At 37.5% G+C, this 16,241-nt stretch overlaps 1 protein-coding gene across 1 annotated transcript; it reads right to left on the bottom strand.

Annotated features, from left to right (window-relative positions):
• Positions 1-7,051: 7,051 nt before the first annotated feature.
• Positions 7,052-15,812, bottom strand: opn8a (opsin 8, group member a). Its single transcript, XM_066677841.1, has 4 exons — positions 15,740-15,812; positions 11,817-12,110; positions 8,652-8,983; positions 7,052-7,444 (listed from the first exon to the last, which is right to left on the bottom strand). The coding sequence occupies exons 1-4, from the start codon at positions 15,810-15,812 to the stop codon at positions 7,052-7,054; spliced, it is 1,092 nt and encodes a 363-aa protein (XP_066533938.1).
• Positions 15,813-16,241: the final 429 nt, after the last annotated feature.

Here is a 16,241-nt window from a genome sequence, read left to right on the forward strand (position 1 = left end):
AATTGGACTGATTTCCGCTCTCCACCGCCAACTTAGATGACCCCAACTGTGCGAGGACATGCACCCTGTCCCTCAGCCTCTCTCTGTGTCCTGGCTTAGCTGAGCAAGTCTTCACCGCTGTGCTGAGTGGAGAACATCTGAGTAGAGGGGAGAGAGCGCAGGAGCCATCAACTCCACCACTCCCACACTGCTGGAGCAGGTTCCTCACTGGCTCTCTCCTCCACCACTGTTCTTTATACTCTGAGAGAATGTTAATTAGCCTCATCCGTGCATTATCAGTGCCGGTGGGGCATTAAAAGAGCCATGACATTAAAGCTACCTCATTGTTTTTGATCAACTCCATTTTCAACACAGGGTCTATAGTAACAGACTGCATTCCTAGAGATGTTTTACACACATTGATAGCCTACCTGCACACTGTTCTCAAAGTGTTGGACCCCCACAGAACAGGTGCTGCTGGTGTCATAAATAATAAACATAAAACAATGTTAGCTGACTCCCAACATAGTGCACTACATAAGAAATCTATCTTGTGTATACAGCTGTGTATTGTCAGCTTTGAAAATGTAGGGCTTTTGACTAAATAACACCTTATGCATAATGGCATAAATCATAATAAAAATAATATTTATATATTTGTGACATTATTGTTGTTTACATAATTTAATAGGGGCTATAACTACAATTGGGTGGCACGGTTGCTCAGCAGGTAGTGTCGCAGTCACATAGTTCCAGAGACCTGGAGGTTGTGGGTTTGGGTCCTGCTCCGGGTGCCTGTCTGTGAGGAGTTTGGTGTGTTCTCCTCGTGTCTGTGTAGGATTCCTCCATGGTCCAAAAACACACATTGGTAGGTAGATTGGTGACTCAAAAGTGTCTATAGGTGGGAGTATGTGTCGCCCTGCGAAAGACTGGTAAATGCTGATAATTCTATAGTAGCACATTTAGCCTAATGGATAATCAGCGAGATTTTGCAGTTCATTTTCATGTGATTTTTAAACAAGATTGTCCTGATTTGTTATTCTATAGTTCCAAAGCCATCTGTGGTGTAGTTTGTAAAGTGATATGGACCTGAGAAAATTTATGAAACAACAAATTTTTCAGACAACACTGAAGCTGAAATTCAAGGTGATAATAGTTTTTAAGGCAAATATTAACTTGTTCATTCACTGGACAAATATTGAGAGGATGTGATTAATGGAAGGTAAAGGTTATTAGTTCTATTAAGGATGCATTCTCATGAGGCATGTACAGTCATTACCTCTTGTCTCGAACTATACATCATAGATAAATGGCAATCTGTCTGCCTACACAATTACATTCTCTGAGGGAGTCTTTTCTGGACCTGGCCGTATGATTCGGTGACCCTCACTAATGCAGACACCCTGCAGCAACTTATTTTCATATCCATTAAAAGGACATGCCTCAATTGTCATCTTTACAGTAGCCACTTTTATACTTTTTTGACATTTCTTGTCTTCAGATACATTTATTTGCCAGAACCAGTATTTTTCTTTTTTTTAATGGATACACACAGATTTTTAATGGATACAGTCAGATTTTACACTCAGATTATATACGGAGAATATGCTATGCAGTAAGAAACTATTTTTGGCTGATGTCTGTCTATATTTTCATTATGAGGTGACATTCACTACCACAGATCTGAAAGAATGTGTAGATGTCAAGAGAAAAGTAAGAAGAAAGAAGAAAGCAGCTGCTGGTGTTTTCAGAACAATAGATTTGCCAATCCAGAGCCCAGTTATTATCAACTGTGTTTGATGTTACTTGGAGTGTGAGTAACAAAAATTACAATCAACTAAAAATACAGAAAAAGTGGGAATTTAAAGTTCATGTTAATATGTTTTCTGTTTTGAAAGGAGCTTGGAGCATATGCACAGGAATTAAGTTGCTCCTAATTATTTTTCAGGTAGTTGTTATTTAATCTAACTCCCTGTAAGAGATCACGCTAAATCCTTTGCTCTCACTTATTCCGTATTATTTTAAGTCACACCCTAGGACCTTCAGAACATTATTACCTGCACCTATTTCTTCTTCAGGAGTTCAGAACATTTGATTCTTGACAATGTAATCTTGGATTTTTCAACCATGACTTTAGTGACTTGTTGTTTTTTCTCGCTTTTGCTTTTACCTCGCAGTGTTCTAGAGAACCACTACTGATTTCCTTGTAAACACTCTATTTGACTTGAATTGTACAGCCTAGTACAATCCTTTATCTTGGAGAATTCACTGGTTGTCTTTCATTGATCCAAATTTTGATAGATACTAATCACTGTCTACCAGCAGCTTCCCACCAGACTTGCTGATTCAATTCCAGCATAACACTGTCACTCAGATCATTTAACTTGCACATTTGCTTTTTTTCCCAATATTTTAACCATGCAGAACTGAAGGTTCACTTGCTGCCTAATATATTCAACTCCTCGACAAATGCTGCTGTAATTAAATCTCAATAGTATTCACTTAACCTGTCAGTGGTAATAATTGCTCATAACTGTATATTCACATAATGAACTCTAACATGGGTTTTGCATATGACAATTAGAGAAAAGTGCAGGAGCTATTCATCTTTAAATTTTAGTAGCAGCAGTAATAATGAAAAATGAAAACATGCTTTACACAAATTCAAATATTACAGAAACTTCATTTCATCTGTGAGTGCAGCCAGCGGGGTCTGACATTCTTCACGCAATCTTAAGGGGGTATCTGAATGGAGAGTTAAAAGTTACATATTTTACCATAGCTCCTGTAACCTCAGTGCACATGAGGACATGCCATCTATCCCCCTACAAATATAGACAGAGAAAGCACTCTTGTAATAATCTACTAGTGTTGCACACAGGTTTAGTCATCATTCTTCATTCCCAATCTCATCACAAACCAAATAAATGACATCAGTCAAAAGCTCATGGACTATAAAGTGGAAAATTATGTAGTGGTTCCATTGCTGTGGTAAGAATAATAGCAATAGGAGAAAGGAGGTAGTGTGTTACCATAAATAACACTGTGACTGTGCTGTGGTCATAGTGAGAGTCATAGATCATTGCAGTCATGAAGTAAACTGAGCATTTGCTGAGCAACCAGCTCGGGCAGAATGATAGTTACTGTAAAAAAATAAATAAATATAATTGGACTGTGTTGTCACAGCTACTGTTAATATATTTGAATAGTGATGTTTGCATTTATTGTCATAAATGTTCATTTTCTGATTATTGGAGTGAATGAGCTTGTTTCAGTCCTGTTCTATAAGAACTGCATACCACAGTGTAAGTATATTTAGACACCTTTTCCAAATTACATAAACTTTATAATTACCCATACACCACGTGTGAGGGAGCACAAGAAAGCAGTGTTATAATGACAATGATGTTCGGGTCCCTCTCTGCTTTATTCTCTTCCCACATCTTCGATATCTCCTCAGATATTTAAGTTCCACATGCTTCTTTGTTTTTTTTATTAGATGTGTGCTTTCCATCATTCCTGCTCACTTAGCCATGCTCCTCTCAGTGCCACCCTAATATCTCCACAAGTGTTCCCTGTTACCCTTGGGTTACATTGCCTCTGTTCCTAATTTCCCTCATCGATTATTGTGCATTGTTTTGTCTGAGTTTTTTGTTGATTCTTTGGCTATAACTAATCTTGTTCATGGTTTAATTTACTTTCTAGCTCCAGTTTCTTGCTTATGTTCTTAGTTTATAGTTTCCAGTATGTTTTGAAGTCTATTTGGAACGCAAAGTGTAAAATTACTTAAATGATCGTACCACATTACATACCATGAAATATGGCAATTGGAATTATTAATTGGTACAAACAATATTGACAAATGTTAAATATCAAATCAATTTCCCAAAAATATATAAGCACTGAATGATGCTATACATCTCAAGTCAAGTTTTCATTTTGTATCATCAATATAAATGCTTTAACTTCAATTATTTCTGAGCAATGTTTTATTTAAGATCAACACAATGAATGAAAATTGGTTGTATTTTTTTTTAATTGTATGTAAAAGGTTCTATAATTTCAATTGGGCAGCACGGTGGCGCAGCAGGTAGTCTCAGTCACACAGCTCCAGGGACCTGGGGGTTGTGAGTTTGAGCCCTGCTCCGGGTGACTGTCTGTGATGAGTTTGGTGTTTTCTCCCTGTGTCCATGTGGGTTTCCTCCCACGGTTCAAAGACACATGTTGGTAGGTGGACTGACTACTCAGAAGTGTCCGTAGGTGTGAGTGAATGTGTGTGTGTTGCCCTGTGAAGGGGTGGTGCCTCCAAGGTGTGTTCCTGCCTTGCGTCTGGACCCACCAAGACCCTGAACTGGGTAAGCGGTTACAGATAATGAATGAATGAATGAATGAATGAATGAATGAATGAATGAATGAATGAATGAAGTCAATACATAGGATTAACCTAGCAAACTATCTTAAATTACTACCTCAGTAAAGAGAAGTGTCAAAGTTAAAATAATTAGTCATGTACGTGGAGAATAGGAACCATAAGCAACCTATATGGACAGAAACCTTGGTCATTTACACAGAAAGCTTGGTCATTTAGTGAGAAAACATCTGTTGTATACAGATTAGAGGTGTTTTTTATGTGCAGATGAACAGAAATAACATCATCATCATCTTCTTTTCTGCTTCTCCATTTCCAGCATAAAAAAAAACTTGTCTAATGAATTCTAACGTTGAAAATGCAAACCAACACTTCAGCATTCAGACTCATACATAGCAGAATGTCATTGTATCAGCAATATTTAGTGTTAAACATGTATAATAGTGTAATTATTTAAGGAAAATAACAATATTGAGTCAACATTGTGTTAAAGCACTTCGTTTATAGAGATATTTGAGATTAGTGAGAGAGTGAGGGTGTGGGTGAGTGCTGGACAGCAAATTCCTTTATTCTACAGTAAATGAAGCTATTGAACTGTACTATTGAAAAGTGGTGATAAAATCAAAAATGAACTAAAAGTTTGGGATTTTGTCTGATTGGTGAATTCTTACTGGCTAGAATTACACTACCCCTTCCAGGGTGAATTCCTGCCTTGCGCCCAATGATTCCAGGTAGGACCCACCGCGACCCTGAACTGGATAAGTGGTTACAGAGAATGAATGAATGAATGAATAAATGAATGAATGAATGAATGAACGAATGATTGGAATTACACTATATATCCAAAAGTCTGTTTATACCTCTTGTAATAAAAGTGAGCGACACATTGTGGATGTGTTCAGCTGTGCACATACAGATAACATAATATCCACAGAAATGCACAAAATGGCATGCTTGTGGACCAATTACACATGAGCCTAATGTCACTGTGCTTAACACCAAGAGTGGGGTTAAAAGACTACAAAATGCTCTTAGCACAGGACTGGGGAGCAGTAAGACTCTGAAGTAATGGAGCATCACCCAGTGCCTCTGGGATTATTTGGACTGATGTTTGGGATCCAGAACCAATCATCCAACATTAGTATCAGACTTCAGAAATGTTCTTGTGGCAGAGTGCAATAAAATTCTCATAAAACAAATTACATCTAGAGGAAAGACTTGTATGAAAAGTAGAAGATTACTGCAGTGAGGGATAAAAACCTTACTAAAACCTTCAAAAAACATCTGAAGAAATGCTTGAAAAGTAGACTTCCAAAACCTGTTGGTCAAGAATCACATTTAATTTTTATCTACTATAAATATATTCATTGTTGATGTATTCATCTGATTATGTTTTACTTACTTATTACTGTACATGTTTTCAAAGTAAAGGGAGACCAGACATAGGAAATGACCACCTATCAACACATCACAACATGCATCAGTGCTGTTTTAAGGGCCCTCCCACGTTTCAAAAGCAAGCAATTGGCGCTCTTTTTTCACTCTATCACATCAGTCACACATTTCCTATGCGCACACAAGTCATTATTTAGATCAGTTAGACCTGCTGCCTATTTGCAGTCTTCAGAGCATGAATAAACTGTTCTTTCAAATAACACATGCCAAGTCAACATAGCAGAAGTTTTGGGGTTTTTTTTTTTTTTCATTTTCTAGGTAAACATCACTACACAGAGAACATCTTACTACACATTTGTAAAAATATTGCATGACTATAATGTACTCTGTGGTGAGCTGGCCACAAAGCTCAAGTGTGTTGGAGTCCAAGGTTCTATTCCCCGTCTCAGGTCATTGTCTGTGAGGTGCTCCAGAATCCTTCCATGGTTTAAAAACACATGTTGTCAGGTCGACGGGCTAAGTGAAAATGTCTGCTAGGGTGTTTGTGAGTGTCCCATGTGCTGATGTGCTTGTAGTGCCAGTCCCAAACCCAGGTTGTCAGGAAGGGCATCTGGCATTAAATCCGGTGTTCAGCAAAACTGCAGATTGTAATGAGCCACTGTGGCCACTCCAAGCAGGAGCATCCGAAAGACAAAAACATAAAAATGTATGGGCAAAAGTTATGGCATATTTTATTATGTTTTTTCCTACAAGATATAAAACTCTACAAAATACAAAATACTGTTACTGTTTCATTTCTTTCATTCAAACCTCCAGCTGCTTTTTACGTAAATAAAAAAAAATGAGATGACCCTACTCTTAAAAATAAAGGTGTTTAAAAGTAAAGGTTTTTTTGATCAAATTCATAGAAGAACTACTTTTGGTTTCATAAAGGACCATATTTGTTTAAGAAATGTGTGAGCGTGAAAAACCTTTTATAGGTTTAAATATCCATCACTCAATCTTAAGGTTATTTATCTATTTAAATGTATTAGCAAAAATGATTCTTTATGAATCCAAAAGTGGTTTGTCGTTGGCATTGCCCATGCTTCCTTTATTTTTAATATTGTAAACACTTGAAATGTTCCAAAATAGCTTTGACTAAAATCTGTTGGAAAGTTAAATATTCAGGAATACAAGTATTTTTCCAGCAGTGAGACTGACAATGGATGTTCAAAGTGTGAACCTCTGACTGTATAGAACACCAAACATCAACAGCATTTAATAGTGCACTATTTTATTAGAGTGTGATTACGAGAGATTTTGTGTTTAGCATAAACTGGTCACTTTGCTTTCCTCTCTGGTGTTATGGGTGGTCTGGGAGACTGCTGTAGACTGAGCCCCCTGTTCTCTTGAATTTTTGTGTGTGACTGAGATTTTCCACTGATTGTGCTGGTCTCCTGGAGAGTGGAGCTCAGACACTGGAGGTGGAGAGCAGCAGCAGTACCTCCTCACCTGCCTCAGCTCCTGCCTGAAGGACTTGCAAAAGATATAGTAAACAAAGGGGTTGTAGGCTGTAGAGCACTTGGCAAAGAGGCAGGGCAGCATACTGACCAGAGGGGTTACACTGTCCTTCCCCTCAGAGTGAAACATGGTCCAGAGGCTGATGGCCACATAGGGTGTCCAGGATACAATAAACCCACAGCTGATCAGAATGGCCATCTAAAACACCATAGGAGGACAATGGAGCAGTCAGACATTATTACCATCGAATAAAGGCAAACATTTATGTACAATTTTTAAAATATATAATTTTTTTCAAGGATCAATTACTTTGCAGTCTGTGAATGAACCAGTTTATGCTCTATAGACCAGGTCCTTCACATGGAGGCAGCCATGTCGAAAATAATATTAGTGCCGAAACTCTAAAACATTCTCTCAAGGTATCCATACAATGGTTGTTTCAGAACATGGTGAAAAAAAAGTTTTTTCCTCAGGCTTACTGTTCCTTTAGGGTGATTGAAAAAAATGGCACTAACATTAGGTCCAGAGTGTGTGAGCCAACAAGGAGTTCAACTAATGCAGCCTGAAAATTGACCATTAGACTCACACACCAACAAGGAGAACTCTCTTGAACATTCAAAAAGTTGAACTCCTTCTGGATGATGCTTCTGAAATACTGTAGTTAACACTTCCTACATGTCCTTTAATAATGTTCTTGTTTTTTCATACATTCATTTCATTTTGTCAAAAGCTGTAATACATGTAAAATATGTCTATACATTGAGCATGTTGCATTGGCTTCAAATATTTCATATCGAAATCAATCATGAATAATTTAGTTTTAAAAAGTATATTTGTTTTGACTATTACACAAATCTGCTATATAAGGAGTACACCCTTCAGTATAATATCCTATTTGGGCTTTTGAAACCAATTTTTTGTTGTGTTCATGAATAAATATTTATCATTCTCAGGTCAGGTCAAGCAATTTAAGTCAATATTAAAATACAGCTTAGAACATAATGTTTCAAAACTTTGATTAATTAGCATGAATGCATACCCATTTATTTTTCTTGAATGTTTCCATGAAGACCCATGACTAGTGTGGAATGACCCTAACATGATATTTCTCTCACTGATGATGGGCTGAAGATTTGAAGTGAAGTCATATGATATCTTTTTTCTGCTTGTAGTAAATTCTCAAAAATCTTAACACACATCAAATGCTTCTAATGTCTAATTTGCCAGAGTATAGCCAATCTTACCACAATAGAATGTGTTTTCAGAAAAAACGATTTTTCAAGTTCAGGCATTAGTGTAACATTTCAATTACATCGGTGTGCACTCTTTAACAATTAACATTTTTAATGAGGTACAGACTGTATGTCGAGTAAGTGATAGTCACACAGGAAAAGTGAAAACCTACCAGTGTGATTTTCCTCTCTACGCTGCCAGAGTTGAGTAGCATGTCATGGCTCTGGATGCTCTGGTAGGCCTTATGGAGCTTCCAGGCAATGCCAGAATAGGAGAATAAGATGACTCCACATGGGATTATGGTGCACAAAATTGCTAGTGCCATAATGAAGGTAGAACCATTCAAAGAGTGCTGATAGCCAGCCCAGTCCACAGAGCAGGCCAAGCCAAATGGCTCTGGTCCATATCCACCCCAGCCCAGCAATGGAAACACTGCCCAGAGCAGTGAGTACAGCCAGATGAATGCAATCAATATACTAATTGTCCTTTTCTGGAACTTGTTACCTGCAATAAATAAAGCACATGATATTAGGCATGAAATTGAAGTGTTATCCAAGGTAGTCCCAGGTCTTGGCCCAATTGCTGTAGTTACTCCCAATATATCTTCTGAATTTTTAGTTAATTACAATCTTTTTTTTTTCTTTATTTTTTATAGATGAAAAAAACAAAAAACAGTAGTCAACCCAGTGAGCAAAGGTGGGCCAGAGACATCAAATGATATTCATTATTGAACCAGCCTGTCCTCACATAAATTAGCCCTTAAAAAACATCCCCAAATTAGAGGCTTCTTGGTTTTTTATTATTAATATTATTTTAATCTTTGAGCTAATTTAGAAGATGCAAAGAAAGCTAATAACTTTGGTGTCTTATGTGTTAAAAATGTTCAAATGGGTGTGAACCAATCTGAGCGCCATTGTCAGGGTTGCAGTTTAAATAAACCGCAGCAGAGCTCATCTTCCTCCTGACAGAACACAAATACTGTACCAGTGAAAAAATGTGAACTCTCTGTGTCTTGTTTATTCTGATTTCCCAGCTGTATGATGGACAGTTTTACTGTCACTTAAACTTTTTATACTCATACTGGACAATAATACCTAGACTTCAAACAACCAATCAGTTATTGATCTTTACACACCAAGTGAAAAGGAAATGACTGACCAACCATTTGTTCACGTGCTTAAACAGGAGGGATGTAGGAAATGGCTGCCATTCCTGCAGAGGTGACTATATGTAGATGAACATACCCTGGAAATACAGCTGACATTGTGCACTTCAAGTTTTGTTTCAATCCGAATACATAATCTGTCTCTGCACAGTGATTTATGGACTGCATTGTGTGACAATGCCTTTTATTTTGTTTTTTTCTCTCTTCACATTCCTCCTTGTAATTGTGCTATAAATGCCTAAACTGCCTGTGATTGCTTGTATTGTGCCGTCTATACAGATGAGACTGAGGCCTGTTGATTAAAAGAAACTAAAGGGGACAATTTTCTGCTGTCAGAAACATTTGGTCTAGAAGTTGTTTTCCTCTTAAAGAAGATACATGATTAAAAGAACATTGTCTGTGTCAGTGCTTCTCAAATAGTGGGTCGCAGACTCGTTCTAAATGGGTTGCGAGGGTTGGGGGATGTGGGGAGCTGGCAAAATATTAATCAAAGGTAAGAAAATTGGAAACAATCAACGATTTATTTTATGAACTGGAAACTCTGAAGAAAATGGCACAATTATTGACACAGGTTTTAGTATGCTGTGTATTTGACACTGGACAATTGCAGTCTTTCCTTGAATTGCTTTATTATGTGAGTGAATAATTTGATATGGAACATGTGACATTCTTTTATGCAGAACTTCTGTCCCTTTCTGATCCTTGAGGTTTGTTTAAATGGAAAGTCCCCTTCAACTTCAAAGGTTTTCAAGGTTTTAAAGGCAACATTCAAAAATATAATCAAAAAATGCATTTTTTTTTACAAAATTTAGAGGATGTTTCCTCACCATAAAGCTAGCTCTCCATTTGGTTTGAATACTCAAAACTGGTCTAATGTGTTTACAAAGCCCTAGTGTCTGTAAATATATATGAAAACTTGAGAACTGAGGTTACACACTGTTGCAGTTGCAGGAATTTAGATTGTTCTTTATTGATGCAAGACTTCAGCTCCTCAACAGTCTGTGGTCTCCTCTCCAAGAGGCACCATGCATTAAATATAGGAGACAGATCTGGACTGCAGATCCAGAATAAACAACTCACAGATTCTTGATTTTACAGCAAAGGTCCCAAATTTCCTAGAAACAGCTCTGTAAATAAGCAATCACTTGCCTCCATATCTGTCATAATGTTTTATACATCTAACTATAATGACAACAAACATCCCAAACCCAGCACTTATCATATAGTAAGGTTATTTTATCTCTGTATGCTGTGAGCTGTGTGCAATGTGGGCTGTATGCTCTGAGAAGGAGGTGATGGTAACAAATCATGATGTGAAAGAAATAAAAAAATAAATAAATTATGAACTGAAATGTGGGTTTCCTCCGGGTGCTCCGGTTTCCTCCCAACACACGTTGGTAGGTGGATTGGCGACTCAAAAGTGTCCGTAGGTGTGAGTGTGTGAGTGAATGTGTGTGTGTCTGTGTTGTCCTGTGAAGGACTGGCGTCCCCTCCAGGGTGTATTCCCGCCTTGCGCCCAATGATTCCAGGTAGGCTCTGGACCCCCCGCAACCCTAAATTGGATAAGCGGTTACAGATAATGGATGGATGGATGAACTGAAATGTGCAGTACTCCACAAACCTCTCACACTAAGCAATCATCTCTCCACTGATAATAATAAGCCATCATGTAAATGCCTCCCCCCCCATCTTTCATCCTTTCTCTCTAATCCCTAATTTGAGGTTTATTTGACTTAGACAAACACATCATTTTAGTTTATAGAGACGTCTATTATGTTCTACAAAGATGAAGGTTATGCATGAATCATTAATTGAGCCACATTTATTGTAAATCTCCCTTTTCATTTATTTAGTGGCATGCAAGTTCAAATATTAGTTGTAATTTAAAGTTTTTATGTTAATATTTTAATATAATTAATATAATTAATAATACGAATGTTCATTATTAGCAGAAGTATTCCATGCAGTAATAAACTGGTATTGTATTAGTATTTTCATTCATTGTCTGTAACCACTTATTTATTTCAGGGTCATTATCATTTAAAGGAACAGCTATCATATGCCTTTAAGTCCCAAAAACTAAAGAAGGGGAATAAGAAACACAACAATAATATTATGGTTGATAATATAAACATAGTTATAACCGTAATAAGTTTCTATTGAGACTGGTACCTGATTCGTGAGTGTTCCCTGTCACCAGGTATCTGATCATGCCCATAACGGCCAATGTCACAATACTGGCCACACTGAAGATCATACCCATCAGGCCATAGTACAGGCAGGAGGGGTCACCTCCGATCCAGGCATGGTTGAAGGCAGAGGCGACGGACAGCGGGTACATGCTCAGGGCCATGCCAATATCCGTCACAGCAAGATTTACTGTCAGCAATTCTGGAGCTTTCAGGACACTGCGGCGTCGAGCAGACGTGATTAGGACAGCAGCATTCCCCACAATGGACAGGATGGCTGTAGGGAGATCAGGGAATGGACATTAAATGGATGATTCTACTAGATATCAGAGGCAATGGTTTTTTTTTTAAATGAATGTCATGAAACAAATGAGAGGAATGATTGACTAGTGTTTCTAGCTTGTGCATCCTTACTTTGCCAAGACTGTAATGCTGATCAGAGCAGGTAGAAAACACACACAAAAAGGGATTTGAGACCACTAAACAAAATCTCTCCAGGTTCATCAGAAATGTAGGATTCTCCTCTCGGGTTCATCCCAATTTGGTTAAGCCAGTTATTGACCAAAGGAAATGTACAGTTAGTGAACTGTTTTGTGTTATTCTTCTTCTCCTTCATGTTGAGGTAGTATCTCTCAGTGAGAGTGACAGTGGCAGCAAATTAGTCACAAACAATGGGCTAAAACTAAGGTGGTAAGGTGTTGATGACCTTCAGTGAAGACATGCTTATGAAACTGATTAAAGGACATCATAGGAACCTTGCCTCAGGTCACTGTCTGTCAGGGGAATGGTGTGTGGTGTGTTCTTCCTGTGTCTGTGTGGGTTTCCTCCAAAATCCAAAAACACAATGGTGGATTTTCTTTGTGAAATTATCCATAGATGTGAGTGTGTGAAGCTGTAATGGACTGGCAGCCAATGTGTCTCTGCACTGTTCTCAGTTATACTGGGTAGCCTCCAGACACACCATGACCCTGATCAGGTGTTCAAAGAAAATAAATAAATGAATGAAAGGGACATAATTTTCAGCAAATGTTCGATGAGTTGGTTGGAAATCACTTTGTGTTTAATCAGCCCACAAATTCCATTACACTTTTCCAAGTGATTAAGAGAATGAATACTATCCTTCTAAGCCTCAATTTCAATATTACTTCAAGCCTCTAATCAGGTAAAGACCTTACGTAGCAGTTTGCAGTGTTTATTTTTGCCAGTCAATCTCGCTGATTGACTCAACAGAGCCCTCTTCCTTATGAAATATGTACTTGCACGTCATTATAATGACCATCAGGATACATCCAGCAACAATAACGTTAAAGCCACCTCCTTGTTTCTAAACTCATCTATTATTTTATCAGCCATGCTTTGCATAGGTATGCACTTTGTAGTTCTGCAGCTGCACACTGTAGTCCATCTGTTGCCTGGCATGATTTATTAACCCCCTTCAATCCTCTTCTTTAATGCTTTTAGGACCACAACAGAGCACATATTCTTCAGGTGGTGTACCATTGTCAGCACTGCAGTGGTGATTTGTTTCTCTGGTATGTGTGAATCAGACTCATTAGCGCTTCTGGAGTTTCTAAGCACTGTATCCACTCACAAGACAAGGAAAAAATCTGATAGATACAAAAGGAAAAAAAATCAATAAAAAAATATGTCAGCTGTAATCAAAAGCTAATTTAGGTGTCAAGCAACATTATATATGGACACAGTAGAGAGTTAACACATACCTTCACTTGCAATCTTATCACAAGTTTAAACAACTGCATAAAACTCTATTCATTAAATTAACTATTTTAACCCAAATCCAATTTCTAAAAACATACTGAAAGGATTTCTGACATAAGCAAAGACATCAGTGGAATATCCTCGGGGGCACAGCGTCTACTGGCAGGTAATTATTTTGTGGTGAATCACCTTCACATCCCTGTGGACCCCCAGAGGGCAGAAGGTTATGCTGAATGACCTTTTGGAGCTAACCTTCAAACCAGACATGAGGTGTTCTGAGAACTGGTGTATTCCATTTACAATCTGACTGCAGACTAATCAGTCTGACATTTGAGCAGATGTTTATTATCTGCGGTAATGTACTGGACATATTTATCGGAAGAAAATATGTACACTGCCCTCTCTATAGCATGCTATGTAATGTCAGATATTCTAGAAATATGTGTGGTATTGTAATCAGCTCACAGACACAGCAGTTTCTCCCAGTATAATTAGTGCATGTTTTCCCTCTTACCTCCTTCCAAAGTACAATATCTGACTATCTTAAACAGAGAAAGCTATTCTAGAAATGATTAAATCAGCTACTATGGTTACCCATTATGAACACAGATATTAAATTGTACAAACACACACACAATTTCTATAATCTGTAAAAAAAAAAAAAGCTGTAAGTTTAAGGTCACCATGCTCAATGGCAAATATTAACTAGAGAGGTATGAAGCCCCCAGCTTTGGACTGTGGAGCAGAGAAGGGAGAACAACCTTTTCAAAACCTTTTTAAAAACCTGTTTACTAAGATGTAACTCATTTTTGACCCTGACCTTCAGAGCTAAAAATGAAAACTGCTGCTTTGTAAACAGTACAGATGTTTGTTTACATGCAGCTGTGTTCATATGAATTTGTGTGTTGGAATATATGCCTATAGTATGTATAATTGCTATGCTGAAATATCTGTTACAATGGAGTTACAGTGTAACCATAATCTGTATTCTAGTGCTTTCAAGTGCTGATTTTATGTAGTAATTATTCATTATATGTGAACACAATGTTACAGAACACTGTTGCGACTTAAACGATTCACTATGTTCTACAGAAGAAACCCAGTCACAGTTAAAGAAAGAAAAGAGGCTGAAATCAAATCCTCCTGAGACACCTACACAGGATATATGCTGAACGAATGTAATAAACTGAATTCCAGATATGATTTGATTTGATTCCCATCAGCCTTACGCCCAGTGATTCCGGGTAGGCTCCAGACCCACTGTGACCCTGAATTGGATAAGCGGTTACAGACAATGAATGAATGAATTATTCCCATCATGGATATTGCTCCAAACAAACACTTTCAGAGCAACTTCCAAAGAGTAACCACAACTGGCTGAGTGAGTTATGTACTAATATGAATGATTTCAGATATTAATATGTGTATCTTAAGGTTTAATGTGTTTGTTTGGTTGTTCTTTAAACACTTCACATTATAAATCAGCAGAAACAAATGACACTTTATTGCTAAAAGATGAGGTTTATTGCATAATGTATTCCTGAAAATTAAAAATAAAAAAGAAGTTCTATATAAAAAGAATAAACAATACCTTATTCAATAAAACTCTGATCTTTTCCTTCTGATTTATTTATTGCACTTACCTATATATTTTCGTATTTCCTAGTTATATGTAACAATTTGTATATTTCAGCAGTGCAGTACTGTGTGTATAGTATATGTACAGTGCACATTAATGTATATTAATGTAAGTTAAGCTGTGTACATATTGCACTTTAATTTTTCCACATTATTTTGTACTACTGTGAGGGACTAATCACCCAAGTTACACTTGTATTATGTGGTGTGACAATAAACCTGATTTGATTTGATTTGGTTTGTCTCCTGTTCCAGGTGTGTGGTTGGTCACTACATTTAATACATTATTTTTAAATACTGGACTGCCACCAGGAGAGATCTGGAAAGGTTTAAACCAACACATCCACATACAGAATATTTCTATGTATTATATTAATTTTATTTGTTTCACTGTAATTATTATTTCTGACCCAGTGTCAGAAAAATTCTCACAAGAAAAAGAAATTCTAAAAAATGTAACACTGCTGAAAAAAAGAAAAAATGAAAGAGACTTTCTTATTCATTGGCAGTTTGGCAGTTTGAAAGAGAAGGTGAATATGAAGTACTTACCCACCAGCAGCAAGAAAAACCCAGCACAATAATCAACAGCGGGGGATAATTTAGAGGTGTATCGCTCATCCATTTCTTTGCTGCTCAGTCTGAGGCAGTTGCAGATATCATCCAATTCTAGTTCAAATGCAATGCAGTTTTACATCCAGAAATTGTGGTCATCATAAGCTTGTCTGAGTTCTCTCTTCCGCACTGAAGGTGAACTCACATGTATAAACAAAGAGCTACAAATACACCCCCATCCTCATTAGCTTTAAAACTGTCAGGGTGGGACATCTCACTGCCTCCTGCCTTGAAATCACGCTGCTCTTTGACAGAGGCTCAGGGCTGTCTGAGCATTTTCAGCACTATGAGAGAGAATGTAGCAAATATGGGCAAAAGGGAAGACTGTGTGTGTGCGTGTGTGTGTAATTTAAAGCATGCAACTCATTGTGCTAGACTTTGGTGTGTAAAGCAGTCTGTAACTGTAGTAAAGATGACCCAGAGTGTGACACTGTGAAAA

Source organism: Hoplias malabaricus, chromosome 7 (assembly GCF_029633855.1).
Source record: "Hoplias malabaricus isolate fHopMal1 chromosome 7, fHopMal1.hap1, whole genome shotgun sequence".
NCBI classification, from domain to species: domain Eukaryota; kingdom Metazoa; phylum Chordata; class Actinopteri; order Characiformes; family Erythrinidae; genus Hoplias; species Hoplias malabaricus.